This window comes from Athene cunicularia (genome assembly GCF_003259725.1).
Source record: "Athene cunicularia isolate RWA chromosome 26 unlocalized genomic scaffold, athCun1 chr26_part2, whole genome shotgun sequence".
Lineage (NCBI taxonomy): Eukaryota > Metazoa > Chordata > Aves > Strigiformes > Strigidae > Athene > Athene cunicularia.
Genome location: NW_020799137.1, coordinates 159,867 through 175,060, shown reverse-complemented (window position 1 = coordinate 175,060; position 15,194 = coordinate 159,867). Strand labels below are relative to the sequence as shown.

At 42.3% G+C, this 15,194-nt stretch overlaps 1 protein-coding gene across 4 annotated transcripts in view; it reads left to right on the top strand.

Annotated features, from left to right (window-relative positions):
• KCTD20 (potassium channel tetramerization domain containing 20) overlaps positions 1–15,007 on the top strand; it is a 24,280-nt gene extending 9,273 nt beyond the window's left edge. The window contains exons 1-8 of one of the 4 annotated variants that reach the window (XM_026864494.1): positions 174–299; positions 9,098–9,297; positions 10,017–10,296; positions 11,191–11,293; positions 11,813–11,933; positions 12,824–13,021; positions 13,826–13,936; positions 14,557–15,007. In XM_026864494.1, coding sequence (XP_026720295.1) covers positions 289–299; positions 9,098–9,297; positions 10,017–10,296; positions 11,191–11,293; positions 11,813–11,933; positions 12,824–13,021; positions 13,826–13,936; positions 14,557–14,849 — 1,317 coding nt within the window. In that variant the 5' untranslated portion in view covers positions 174–288 and the 3' untranslated portion in view covers positions 14,850–15,007. Of the gene's footprint in view, positions 1–173; positions 300–349; positions 407–8,036; positions 8,824–9,097; positions 9,298–10,016; positions 10,297–11,190; positions 11,294–11,812; positions 11,934–12,823; positions 13,022–13,825; positions 13,937–14,556 lie in introns of those variants that run through there. The other 3 variants (XM_026864496.1, XM_026864493.1, XM_026864495.1) reach the window with 3 other exon arrangements.
• Positions 15,008–15,194: the final 187 nt, after the last annotated feature.

Genomic DNA, 15,194 nt, shown 5'->3' with positions numbered 1-15,194 from the left:
TTAAGGGGGGGGGGGGGGGGGGGGGGGCTTTTGCTGAAAATAGACGGCTTAAAATAAAGCTATTTGCTACCATACAGGCTTTTTTCTATTCAAACTTTTCAAGAATCAGCTGGGGGGGGGAGACGGGGACTTTTAAATTGAAATATTTACATGAATCAGACATCTGGGCTTTGGGGGAGTGACCATTGCTGCACAAACAGTTTAAACTCTGAAGCTTTGCTGTGACTTAGTGCTTCCCTCTATTAAAGAAGGATTTCAGGACACTGGTGCTGGTAGCACTGAGACCATATGAGCCGCCAGTAAGTAAGGAGCTGTGTTATTTGCGAGGGGGTGCTTGGCAGAGGGTTTATTCCAGAGTTACAGTAGAAACGTGGGTGATTATTTCTGTTCAGAAGTTCTGGTTGCTGTAAGTATATCGGACTTGGGGTTAGAGCAGTCTCAGAAATACTGTTGTCCTTACGCTTTTTTGTGTAGTTCATAATGGAGAAGCTTGACTTCTTGTAGTGTAGATGTAGGAATTGGTGTGAATTTGAAAGCAATTTAAATTTAACTGCCTAAGAAGAAAAACTGAGAAAGAAAATAGCATTTTAAAATCTAAACAGTAGGTCTTGCTTTTATGTTTTGTTAAAACGTGGGGTTCTTTTCTGAAAGCTTTGTAAGTAGTTTTGCAGAAAATGGTGGAGCAGAGAGTACAGGGCAAAACTCTGCTGCTGTTGCTCCTGTTCAAGACTTTTAGAGAAGTATTTGTGGTTTAACCTAATACAGGTGAAGACAAAGCATAACTCATAGGTGTCACCTGGCTTAAAACTTTATTTAGCTCAGTATTATGTATTTTAGCGGGGGAACATTTGTTTTTCCTGTTTCTAGAGAAGATGATCCTGCTTAGATTTGCAGCAGCTCATCTTTCACCAGGGTTTCCCCCCCCTTACCTTGGTCAGATCTGCATACTCCAACCTTCTGTCTAGAAAGAAGATAACATATTCTGTATTAGCCAGCTTTATTTAAATTGCTGACTGAATTTAACCAGATAGCACTAGCACAGCTGCCATTACTATGGTGTTAAGAAGCTCTCTATGAGGATCAAATACAAGAATTACAATTTTTCAGACAACTGTCTGAAACCCTATAGAGTGAAGAGTGGGAATAGCCTTTTTCGGTGGCTTGTTTGTGCTCTTTAACACTAGGACCTTTGAGCCTCATGGAGCAGAAGCAGCCCTAGCAAAGCATTAACCTGTTGCCTAATTCAGAAATTGTGTTCCCTTCCAAGACACCCAGTGGTAGGATGTTACTGGATGCGTTTCACCTGTTCACTTGGTAAGGCTGCCATGGTATGACTTCACTATTTTGGAAAAGCCTGTAAGAGGTTAATTTGAGTTCATAAATCTCAGTGAGTTTTCTGCATGTGTTGGGCTTGGTGATTCTAGGTTGGCAAAAGAAACGATGCTGTCAGTGGGGGGCACTGATGGGGGTCAGTGCTGTCAGCAGCGATGTGAACTTTCCGCGTGTAAACCAGGCTCTGGCAGTTACGGGAGGACCTGGTGAACCACAGGTCTTCAGTCAGGGTGTGGATGTGCAGTGTTAAACCATCAAAACCATACTGCAGACTGTAGTTTTGAATTGCATTTGTAGAAACAGTGGATTTTTGTTAAGACTCAAGAAAACGAGTAAGTCTGTAAACTTTGCTAACAGTGAAGCACTATGCACAGAATAGGAGAAAACAATCGAGCGTTTCATCAGCCTTCTTGCTGTCTCTTGCCAGAATTTGCAGGCTGTCCTGCATTGCATCAGTCCTGCTGGACATTATTTTCCATCTATATTTCAAAGTCAGATGGAAAATGATTCCTCTGTATATTGATAGAGTTATTTCATAACAAGGGAAAAGCCTTTTGTAATGTGCCCGAGCTAGTTCAACCTATAAATCATCGTTTTATTGTCTGGTTATGTTTGTGTCTATAGCAGAGAATGAAACTACCATTAGTAGGTATGAGAAAAGCATGTTAAAGGCTCTGGGTAGATTTTCTATCTGATGCAATCTGGGTGAATGCACCTTTATGTTGTTCTCCTGTGGTACAGGCATATCTACAGGTGCCAGTGAGTGGCCAACCTCAGCCCTGCCGAGTCTCCCGTTGCCCTGAGTGTCCCGTGTTCGGTTCGGTGCACAGGGCAGTGCCTGGGGCTCAGACCCTTGTGCTTGTCCAGGGCAGCTTTTCCCTGCTTATGTGAGACTTCACGCATGGCCCCTCACCTTCTGGAAAAGGATAAAAACTGATCTCCTAGACAAGTCTTATGCCTGAAAGAGAAATAATAAGTGAGGAGCCATGTTTGTACTTGACAACTGGAAAAACACTTTTAAAAAACCACCTGCTATGAGAATAAGAGACCCTCTGAATCTTAAAATGTTTAAAGACTGTAGAATTTGGGTGAAAGCAGGAAGTAGGATTTAAAAGCAGGATGTCATTGCTTTAGAAGTGCCTTTATTCTACTGTAAACTGCAATACCGACAACGTGGCCCCATCACTCACCTTTATTTTTGAGTAGGTTAAAAAATCAATAGGCTTGTGTTTACTCCAAGCAACCTGTAAAAGCAAAGGCAGCTCCTTGCAGTTTAAACTCCAGAGGAGTCATATACAATTTATACTGAAGATGTGTTTTAACAGGCAAGTTTTGTACTTATTTTGTCTTTTCCAATTTCCTAATGGTGCTGTTTCCCTCTTACTAGGAATGCAGAAGGGAACAAGGCAGAACAAAAGACAGGAGGCTCTGTAGAGCAGGCACAGCCTGGCAGGTTTTTTTCCAGTGCCCTTCTGTGCTGTTTCCTTTTCATACTTTCTCCATTTTATTTTTTAAAGCCTTCGGGGACTCCCAAGTTACAGGTGTAGGAATGAACAGAAGCTGGGGCCAAAATTCCTATCGTTAGACTCCAGCCTCATTAATTCAAATTCAAACCTGCTGTTTTCAGTGGATTTCCTTCATATTTACAGAATGAGACCGCAGATCTGATCTCAGTCTTAAATAGAGCAGAAAGTTTTACTTTTTGCCTTTCTAATGGTTAGATTTCTCATTCTGTACAGGCCTCTGGAATGCTTCCCTGTGACTAGGGAATTTTTATTGCCACTGAACTGAGCTGACAAGCAGTATGATTATTTTTTCTTTTCTTCCTTTCTCTGGGGAAGTATGTATCTGATGATGAAAAGCAAATAGTTTTAATGAAAATTAGAAAGTTGGATTGCTGCCTAATTGCCAGTATGATATTTTTTCGTAGCAAGTTTGATTGCTTTTTTTTTTTTTAAACTTAACCCAGTTCCAGAATCCTGTAGGGTGCACAAGAGCAGACCAGCTGAAAGATGAATGTGAGTGCTTACTCCATGAGAGAGGCCAAGTGTACAAACTCAGCATGGTACAGGGCTGGCACAGCTGGACTGCGTCTGGCCTCCAGCTGAGAAATCTGCACCTTGTGTACCACCCTGGGAAGCCTTGGCCAGTAGCTCTCTCCTGGCTTGGGTATCTCTGTGCTGCACTCCCAGTGTGGGTTAGATGTACCCAACACTGATTCGCTAATCCTTATGTATAAGAAATGCTTATTGTTATTTTTCTTAAGCATATGAGATTTCCCGTTTTTCTCTCCAGGGGAGGAATTAAATAATTAATAAGTTGTTTTTCTGCTTTTATGTTTAGAGGCACTTTTGGCATATTCCAAGAATATCTTAAAAAATTAAAGCGAGGCAAAACTTTTTTGAAAGACGTGCAATTGTATTAGAAATACATCTTGTTCCAAAGTAGTAGACTGTAGAATTAGGTCAGGCACACCCTGCATACGCGTGTTTCCTGCTTGCTCATATTTCTGAGAATAATTGTACATGGGAATGTTTTTGTAGATTTAAAGGAGTGTTGTCACCTTAAAAATGAGTTGTTTGGAGTTTTATTTAAGTCATTGTGGTTACGCTGTGGTTTAGGAAGAGTGGAAGATTGGTGACTGTCTGATTCACTGCCTCAATGTGCTGCTGATCCTTCTTTGCCATTCGCAAACCGAGTGGTGAAGTAAGGTTACTCACTTCTACTATTTTTACTCTCATACAGCTTCCTCCCTGTCATGCCAGATGAGTGAAGCAGTGCATAAGCTGTTGGATGTTAACAGTAAAGAGCTTTACTTTTCAATGGATTTTGACAGCTCAGCTTTTCATTATTTTTCTTTGAAGTTTCTGTGATATTCTGTGAACTTGATACCTAAAATATTTTGTCATGGCTCTTAAAAAAAAAAAAAAAAATAATCCCAAGGGTAAGGAACAAGTGATACAATAAAAAGTGAGGAACCAGCAAGTCTGTACTGATCGGTTATCTTTTTGTTTAATAAAATGTCTTGTCTCTAAATGGGTTTTCTCTGCTGGACACGTTACTGCATTTCTTTTACTTTCTTACTACTTTCTTTTCTTTGCACACATCACCTATGTAGTGTTCACGTTGGTCTGTACAAGTTAAGCCATGCAGCTCCTTCCAGTAGCTGGATGAGAACTGTATGCTTTGTGAAGTGGGTTTGGACGTGCCTCAGATCTGTTAGGATGGGGAAGGATAATGTGCTGAAGATCAGCCCAGCCCTTTTTACTTCCCAGTACACTTCCCTTTTTTCCTAATTACATAGAGCAAGGATCAGCCTCTTCATCTCTGCAAAAGCATTGTATCATGAATTGTTTGTGCCAAATACGCATTGCTAAATAAAAATGTTTCCAATTTTTGTTTAAAAAAAAGTAAGTATCACTTACATATTTTTCTGTCAACAGTGTTGTCTCTAAACAAGTTCAAATAGAGGACTTCACTGTGACCATCAGCACGTGATGCTTGTTCAGTTGCATGGCTCATTCTTAACGTTGTGTTCTGGAGGCAGGAGGGACTTACATGCTCTAAACCAGCAGCTGGAGTCAGATGTGAATTTTGATTTTTTGACTGTGATACTGATTTCCTTAAAAAAAAAAAAAAAAAAAAAAAACAAAAAAACCACAACCCACAAATCCAAAAACCCAACACAGCCTATTTAGAGTGTTTTCTCTATATGAGTTTTCTAAGAACTAAATTTCTTTAGTGCTGGGCTTTTGATATTCGTGGTTCCCAGCTCCCAGAATCTGGCTATCCACAAGCTGTGAGTCTTCACCTCTGCAGGCTGGTCCCTACCTGGTCCTTCAGGATCTGAGCATACAAACAAGTTACTGTGAAGTGAGCTAAGAAGTCAAGGTGCTTGTTTACTGCTCTTGATCAATTCTGGGGTACCAGCCACTTTATGCTTACCAGAGGGTAGGAACGTGCATAGAAACAGACCTCAAAAGAAGATGGTAACCTGTTAGTATTTGTCCTGCTAACCACAGGGTGATTGCTGGTGCACGGCCAGGGAGCTTGAGTAGTGAACGTGCTAAAAGTCAGCGTAACACCTAGTTAGTGGGCATGAGACTTTGGCTGGCCCTGAAGATTATGTCTCTTTTTCTGTGTCCTTGTTCTCTCATAAAAGACTTCCCTGCAGTGCTTCCCAGGGCTGGTAGAAGGAATGAGCGGTTAGTATTTGTAAAAAGCTTTGAAGATGAATAGTGCTAATTATTATTTATAGGTATTCATTCTCACCACGGGTAGTTCACCTTGATCCTGGGCATGAAAGGAAACCAGGACATTTGTAAGCTGGTCAGGCATGAGTATGGCCTTCTGAAGTCTTTATGTACTAGTTTCCCTACTGGGTTGTATGTGTGATTGCATTATATTTGTCATGTTAAATGACTAGTTTGGCTATTTCTTTTACCAGGCACATGCGTTAAGAGAACCTTACTCATTTTCCTCAATTCTGCTGACACATAATGGGTAGGATTTGGGCATGCCAAGAGGCGACAGAAAACAGGAAAATGCCATTAGCCTGGCCCAAGTCGAATTCATCAGCAGGGTTGAACATTCAACTGTCTGTAGATTTAATGAGGAAAGTCAGATCTAATGCTTGTAAGAGCCACTACGATTGCAAAGAGCATCTGTTTCTGAATATTCCCATCTCTGCAGTTTTTAGCACCTTCCACTGGTGCTAAACTTGGTGTAATAGAAAAGAATGAGGAGAAGGGTGCCAACAGCTGGGGTTCTTTTTCCGAAAAATCCTGTTTAGCAGATTAAGCAGCGAAGGGTGGGGAGAAGATCAAGGAAAACTAGTGTAATGTAGTTCCTGCTTATCTGATAATATTTCTGTAAATAGTTGCTGATATATTGTAGTAGAGAACTCTGCTGAATGGTACGCGGGCTCTCTTGAACTGCGTGTGCATTTAATTCAAAGTTTAAGGTGATGAAAAAAGATTGATTGTCAAGTTAGAGATGCTGCATTCATCAAACCCAGTTTGACTGTTGTGAAAATTCAGTCTGAAGGCGTTTCATGCTGTTTGATATCACTTAAATATGGCTTCTAAGGCAGACCTCTTGTGAAGTTATGGAGTGTAAGTGTCCCTTGTTAAAGCTGCTCTTTGCCTGGATATAAACTGTTTGTTGATCTGACTCCCTGCTTAAATTTTCCTCTGTGCTAAGTAATGTATTAAATAATTAAGAGATTGTTCAGACAGTGCAAGGGGAGCTTACTGACAGGACTGCTGCAATGGAACACTCTTGAAAAAGAGGCCTAAGAAGTAAATTTTATGCTTACCAGGTTTTCTTAATAGAGTTCTTGTCAGCTCACAGAGCAAAGTCTGTTCCAAGCAAGTGTGTTAGGATCTCAGTTTTATCAGAGAGCTTGTTTCTATATGGAAGAATTGGAGGGAAAAAAGAGTTCCTGAGACTCAGCCCAGTATGTTGTTTGTGTTCCTCCCAGCGATTAGCCAGTCTCAAGAACAACTCCTCTTAAGGGCTTTCCCAAGATAATTAATTGCATATCCTCTCAACAAAGATTTTTATTTTCCCCATCTCAAAACACTTTTGCACAAGTAAATCAAACTACAGTTTAAAAAAAATATTATTTTGGCTTTCTGTGCAGGTACCAAGCTTTAAAACGTTTTGGTCAAAAGGTATAGCACAATTATAATGTATGGAATGCACTGAATGTGTTTGAAACAACAGTGTTTGTTGTATAAATAGTTTAGAAATTCCATTTCCTCACAATAATTACAATAGGCTACATGAAATAGAAGAATAGTTGACTTTTTATTGTTCCATTTGACATTGTCAATTGAGGAATTGATTTAAAAGCTCTTCCCCCCCCCCCCAGGTGTTGTACAGTATGTGGGTTTGCATACTTAGGTTTACTTTAAACAGTATTTTCTACATATTCTGTTTACTCATATAGAACATTTCCGGGGTAGTAGATTTGTCCTGAAGTTGTATGAATGGGGCAGTTGGTATGTTCTCTTTAGATACTGGGGGCTCCCCACACCCATGTCCTACTGCCCAGCAGCCTCCTGGCCTTTCTTACAGCCCTTTGCTGCTCTGATGCACAAGAGAAGAGGGCAGAAGATTGCAGAGGTTTATTTCCGAGGAGTTTGGATTGCCCTTTGCTCAGGCAAAAGGGGATGGATTTGTTCATGTGTGACCAAACACAGGGCAGTGTTCACGGGGACTGTTGGGGTGTCTGGTGGGACTGAGGAGGGGATCTCTCCAGGGTCCAGGCAGCCAGTGCGGTGGGTCCCAGAAACAGCCTGGAAAGTGGCAGGAGAGGGAGTTTTCTGAGCCAACGTTGGGTGTTTGGTGAGAGGAGAGGTGCATAGTGATGCACTGTGTGCTGTCAAGTTTGCTGGAACTAAGGTGGCCCTTGTAGGCTCCTTGTGTTGCTGTTCCTACCAGCCAGCCAGAGCCTTTAAAAAAGAGGAAAAAAAACACAGTAGCTTTTTACATGCTGTTGCCAAAAATCTTCTTTCTGATGAAGATCACATGATGCGTAAGCAACAGATATTCTAAAAATATACAGATATAATAATACTGGCAACTTATTATTTGTTTTATGGAACAAGAGGAAGGATTTGTTATTCCTTTTCTAAATTTCTAATTAAGAATGAAATGCTTGTGCTGACAGCCAGTAATGATGGGCTTGAAACCCACCACTGAACTGCTCATTAAGGCCTTCATCCTCAGCAGGTCCTGACCAGCAAATTTGCCAACTCTTATTTGGCATTTTGTTGTTTTATTAGTGCTGTATTTTATCTGGTTCGTATCTAGCCGTGTCCGTGTTCTGCCATGCTTTATAGATGGCATCCATGGGCCCTGGATCTTAATTCAGCCAAGAAAAAGACACAGGACAATTGTTCTGCAGGGGGGAAATTGGGAAAATTCATTAATGAGGAAATTGGTGGTTTATGTTTGAGAGAGTGAAAGGCAAACTCTTCAAGCCAAGAAAGGAGAGCTGTTTCTTGTCCAAGGCAATAGCAGGACAAACTACATGCCAAAGAGAGAGTGAGGGAAAGAGGCAGCCAAAGAGAGCTGTTAGGAGATACAGAGGGGCGAAGTGGGACTTAAAGATAGGAACGGGGAAGAAAAATTTCACTTAAGGGTGAAATCTCCAAACAGAAATAATGGAAGATGTCTCTGTGTGTATGCTGTAAGAACATTTGAGATTTGAATGGCCAGTGGATGCGAGGCTGCTGCAGTCATGGCCATGCTGTGTGAGAGGAGTATTTCTTGTAGGACTGTAAGAGTGGGGTGAGCACTGTATGACAGGAGGGGGCTAAATCAAGAAAGAGGAAAAGAAAAAAAGCAATGACTGGGAATAGGGAACCTCCTAGTCAAACCTCAGAGTGGTTAAGAGGCAGTGCCTGAGGTGTTAACTGGGAAGATGTATATTGGGCTGTTGCCAGGTTACAGACCTCATCTTGCCAGTGCTGGAATCGAGAAGTATGTAAACGATTTTGAAGGGCTCTGGTTGTCTAGATCACACATGTGATCTAAAGATGTCAGGGGCTTTAGACTTACTTTTAAAAAAGCAAAGGTTTATAGATGAAATAGACCCCTGGTTACTTTAAAATCCTTTTTTCCCCCCAAAGCCCTGTATCTGAAGAAATGCCTCTTGAGCCTGAGGGACTTTGCTTGCAGTATCAGATAGAGGGATTTGAGCTTCACTGCTTGGGACTTTCTTCCAAAACTAACAACCTGGTATTTTCTCTCCTAGCTCTTCCCTTAGGAAACGCAGCCACCTCCTCGCATCACGGAGGCCCAGCATGAATGTTAACTGTGCTGGTGGGACAGACTGGTCAAGAAGTCTGGAGTCCAGTTGCTCTGTGGAAAACATAACTGTAGCAGTCCATGAGTCAGAAGAAAGTAATGTGGTGCTAGGAGGTCACAACCCTGCTGCAGTTCCCAGGACTGAGAGTAAGGATAGTATCTTTACATTGTGGTAATCTTTAAGGGAGATTTTTTTTTTTTTGAGAGGTGTTGTTTTGGAAAAATTCTAGTATCCCAAAGCAGCTTACACTGGGGAATACATACCCTGCCTTTGCCAAACCGATCTGAAGAACAACAGTCCACAGCAGAGTTTAGGGTCTTGCTGTCTTGGCAGGATCACCGCATGGGTACGTCCTGGCTGGCCAACTTGCAGCTCCTCCGGGGGTTGTCCTGAGGTTGAACAGATGAACTGAAAGTAGCTGGACAGTCCTGATGAGCTGGGTGCCCACTATGGACCAGGCATCAAGCGCTGCTGGTTTAAACCACCTCCAGCATGGTGTGTGCTTCTGCTCCAGCTTCCCTGCGAGAGTACTTGGCAGTGCTGGCAATCTGTGTCCGTCTTTCTGGCCTTGTTTAATTCCTGTGCTCCTGCTCTTAACACACTGAATGTCTTGCTTTATCAAGGAGTATTAAGCATTGAGGTTCATTGGAAATTTTTTTTATCCAAAATCCAACTGCTGGCTCAGTTTGAAAATAGAGTCTAGTTTCATGTCAGATAACATATATCAACATCCCTTGTTATTGTGTGGCTGTTATTACAGTAGGAAGTGTTGCTATCAAATTATGTTTTCCAATAAATTATATTTTCAATAAATTCTTTTTTTCAATAAATTATTTCTTACCCTTGCAATATTTGTGTGTCTCAGGTTTAGATTCTGATTGTCGACACACTGCTTATCCAGTAAGTCCCCAGATCAGTAGCATGTTGTCTGCTCCTGAAGACACGCACAGTTGTCATTTCCAAGAAGGAAATAAGAGACAGTCAGAATATTTTAATACCCCGGAACGCCATGGATGCTGCGCTTTGTCTTCAAGCAACAATTCACAAACAGTTTCTGCAGAGAAAGTGACACTTGTGGTAGATGGCACTCGCTTTGCAGTGAATCCACAGATTTTCACTGCTCACCCTGATACTATGCTGGGAAGGTGGGTGATTTTCACTATTTTCGAGATATCTCAAGGGGGTCAAATGTTTGCTAAAATGGAACCAATTCCCAGTGTTTGTTTTGCAATCTCATCTCTTTGCACAAACAAAGCAAGGTTGACCTCATTCAGAGCTTGACTGTGAGGCCTTGAAAACATGACCAGATGTAGAGGGAGTTGGTAGTTCTCTAGATAACATTCTCCCTTTCATTCAGTTCCTTCAAACAATGTGCACTTTTAACTAGACGTGGTCTCCTTTTGCCTTCTCTCCAACTGTTTGCCTTGTTTGTAAGTAGTACATCTGTTCAGAGCTGATAGCCTCGGTTCCAGAATGAGGAAAATAATAATAATGCTTCATCCCCCTCCTGCTCTTATCTTTGGATATACTTTACTGAAAGAGAAGTTACTCAGCTCCCTGTAACATGGCTCAAAGGTTGGAGCCTATTGGTGCAGCAAGAAGCACTCATTTTCTGTATTGCCAGCACTTCCACCCATCTCTGACCGAAGGGAGACAGGTTCTGTTGGGTTACTGACTCTTGCATGGGTCATTGTGTAAAACAAGAGGTCACAGGGCGTGTGGCGGGTATCTTGTATGGCCTCAGCAAAAGGGCTTTACTGCCAGGGTATTTTCTCGCCCAGGCTTGCATGGTCTGTTCCTTTGAGCTGTGGCTTGTTCCATACCATGCAGCTATAGTGACAGACAAAGCCCAGCTATAGGCGGACTTGGCTGAGACAGCTCTTGTGCTTATTTACGGTGTAAGAGATACGAGTATAGGATTGAAGTTACTGTATGTAAGTGTCACTGCTGATTTCGTTTAACCTCAATGCACCTACTGGTCTCTAGAACAAATGCATTTAAATATACTTGTGCACTTACCTAGATTTTTATTTGTTCAGAATGTTTGGACCAGGAAGAGAATATAATTTCACCAGGCCAAATGAAAAAGGAGAATATGAAATCGCAGAAGGAATTAGCTCAGCTGTATTCCGGACTGTGCTGGTAAGGAGATGTTTGAAACTGAAAAGAAACCGATCTGTTTGTCACATGTGCAGAGCTGAGCCATCTCCCAGGCAGCTGCACACCCCCTGGGACATATTCTTTTATTACTGTTTTGCATTGTGATTTTTTTTTTTTTTTAATATTATAGTAGACTTTGGTATGAGTCAACATTTCAGCTATTTGCTAATGTTGCCTTTTACCTTTCATGTGTCACGCCATTGTAGTTCCTGAGCTGTGTCCTGACCTTGTGGTTGCATATAAATGCATATTGCATATGAGATGTTATGAAACCCAATGCCATGGGAAAAGTTTTAACTGGAGCTCACCGTTTATCAGACCCAAGAGGATCTGCAGAGAGACGTAGATTCTTGGACAGGCAGGGCTGGTTTTACTGTTCGCAGAGCTATATATAGCCTCTACTCTCAGATGGTGGTTAAGAAAACAAAGAGCTAATTAAAAATTACCAGAGTCCAAGATATTCTTAGTTTTTCTCTCCAAAAACTGTCCTTTTATTTGCAGGATTATTACAAAACCGGAATCATTAACTGTCCTGATGGGATTTCCATCCCAGACCTTCGAGACACATGTGATTATCTCTGCATAAACTTTGATTTCAACACAATCAAATGTCAAGATTTAAGTAAGTATGGAGAGAAATCAGCTCTTAGGAGATCATCTGCATGATGTTGAGCACTCTGGTCCTGATTTGGTGCAGTTCGCTTTAATTTAAGTGTGAAGGTGTGGACCCTGGTAGGACTCGCGGATTGTTGCATTTAAACAGCTTCCTGAAGTGGCTGAATCCTGCAGAATGCAGACGCCTTGCTCAAAAAATCAAAGTGAAATTGTAAAAATTCTAGTCTCCTCTTGTAACAGAGGCTGAGAAGAAGAACTTGCTACTACAGCCGAACAAAATGAAGGCTAAAACCAGGGTTATAACTCATATCTAAAATTTACCAGGGAATTATGAATAATTTAAGATAAAGGGTGATGAGCAGAGCAGGAACCAAAGATACCAGAGTTGGAAAGTAGCAGAGAGTTCCTAGTCATGAAGGGATCTGATTGGGAGCAGATTTTTGGTGGGTATGCTGGCAAAAAAGTACTTTTAATATAGGTAAACCTGTGAAAGGTCCTACAGTGAAATGGGGTATATGGTATCATAACACAGCTGTGGGTGGAATTTCCTACCCTGTCCTCTGAGGAGTGATCACAAAGAAGGCAGAAAATTTCAAGGACAGAGTTTGTTGCTGAAAATTCAAGTTAAGTATCATAATTAATTAATTATTCAGTCTATTACTGTTTCACTGTATTGATTGGACCTTGGTGATTTTTTAATGATAATGGAATGGTTTTACAGTGTAATTTGCATCCCATTTGAAATGCAGTCTCATATATCTGATTTTGCCATTTCAGGAGCTGAAGACTATTGATATATCTAAAGAATGTGAAATGTGCTCTTGAATGTGTCTGGAAAATGTAGACATATTTTCATACTGTGTAAAAAAGCTCATCCTGTGATTTATGTCTCGTTAGGTGCTCTGTTACACGAGCTCTCCAATGATGGTGCTCACAAGCAGTTTGATAGCTACCTGGAGGAGCTGATTCTGCCTATAATGGTGGATAGTGCAAGGAAAGGGGAACGTGAATGCCATATTGTCGTGCTGACAGACGAAGACACCGTGGACTGGGATGAAGATCATCCACCTCCGATGGGAGAGGAGTACTCACAAAGTAAGAGCACTACACTGGGGCTCCTGGCTCTGTGTTCAGCCCCCACCTGGCCATTAGGAAAGGACCCGTTGCCCAAACAGCAGTCTTCCTCCAGGAAGAGATGTTGGACGTGGAATCGTGTTTTATACGTTCCTACTACAACTCCCTGAAAGGAGGTTACAGAGAAGTAGAGATGAGTCTCCTGAACCAAGTTCCAGGCCCAGAGGGAATGGCCTCAAGCTGCCTAGGGCAGGGTCAGGCTGGCTCTGAGGAAGGATTTCTGTGCAGAAGGGGCTGTTGGGCGTTGGAATGGGCTGCCCAGGGCAGGGGGGAGTCCCCATCCCTGGAGGGGTTGAAGAGTCGGGCTGAGCCAGCGCTGAGGGATCTGGGGGAGTTGGGAACAGTCAGGGGGAGGGTCATGGTGGCACTGGAGGAACTTCAGGGGCTTTTCCAACCAAGATGATTCTGGAATTCTGAACTGGCTGCTGCTAGAGGCAGGATAGCTGGCTAGTTAGAGCTAGCATTGGTAGTGACAGCACACACTGCATCTTTTCCTTTTGTTTGTTACCTCCCCCTCAGCCTTTTCCTTACTCCCTACTGAGTGAATATTCTGCTTTCCCCACCCATCACCATCCATTCTACCCAGACTGTAATGTGCCTCACTGCCCTCTCACCACAGAAGTGCAGCTAACCCCAGTGATGAGAACAGACACCTGAAGTAGTTCTTGGAAACCAACCTGCTTTTGGCACCCCAGTGGCTGAGCATGTCAAAACGGGTAGAAGGTCCCTCCTTGCAGATTGTAATCACCCTTTTTATTTCTCAAGTTCTTTACAGTTCCAAGCTGTACAGATTCTTCAAGTACATTGAGAACCGTGATGTTGCGAAAGCTGTATTAAAGGAACGGGGCCTGAAAAATATTCGCATTGGCATTGAAGGTAAAATATTTCTTCAACACAGGAAATTCTAAAACAGGTGCCTCGTAGTCAGTAAAGCCTGGTTTCCTCTGGACTCTAGGCATTTCCTGTTTTGCTCTGGTTTAGTAAGCATTTATTTTCATGAAACTAGTAGAAGCTGGGCATGTTCCTTCACCTCTATCATGTTATACTGAAATTGGCCAGGAGGCTTAAAAGTTAAAGGAAAGTGGAAGATATGTAGCACGTACCAGCAAGTGCCTTGTCTCTTTAGGACCGAGTAAACAGGAAGCAGGAGTCAAACACTTCAGCCTGCTGATCCAAGCATTCCCTTAGGGAGCTCAGAGAACGTTGTGCTTGGTCCTGGGAGACTGTCTTATTTTTACAGGAGCTGTGTTTGCTCACAAAGTGGCTAATGCTGTGCCACTGATCGTATGACTACACACAATGCTGCACCCTCTTTTCAGGGAAAGAGCGAATGGTCTTTTGCAAGCTAATAATGATAAATGTGGAATGTGAGCATTTGTCTACTGCCCCCCCTGACCCCACAGTCACTCCTACCTGGCTGTTCTTCCGCAATCCTCTTGTCCCTTTGTACAAGTCAGAGGTGTGTAGTGCAACTGACTGGCTGTCTGTGTTTTCAGGATATCCCACCTGTAAAGAGAAGGTGAAGAGGAGGCCTGGTGGCCGGTCAGAAGTGATCTACAACTACGTCCAACGGCCGTTCATCCAGATGTCGTGGGAAAAGGAAGAGGGCAAAAGCCGTCACGTTGATTTCCAGTGTGTTCGGAGCAAATCTCTAACAAACCTAGTCACTGTGGGGGATGACGTTTCAGAGGACCATGAGGTTATAATGCATCACCCTCCACAAGTAGATGAACTTGACAGGCTAAACTCACCGTTCTCCCAAATGGCTGTTAACGATCTACCAGATTAGTCCTGGCTCAGGGTGGATAGTCCTGCTTGGTGTGGGAATGTCTCAGCATAGTTTCATCCCAGGTGATGGAACACAGACTCCTGCAAGGTGCTTTATCCTCGTTGATGCTCTTACTACATTGTCATATTTCAAGCATGTTAATAAAGAGCCACACTCCATAGTCTAATTGTGCAATCAAAAGCAATGTCTCCTCAAACAAAAAGAAATTACGCTGTTTGTTTCTACTACAAAGGCTTCCAGGTTGGTGGGTGCTGAATATTTAACCTAAACAACTAAAAGAGGACCAGAAGTATTTAGAAACATCTTGTTTGACATGAGAGAGGAAATTCTGGGCCTGTCAAGACA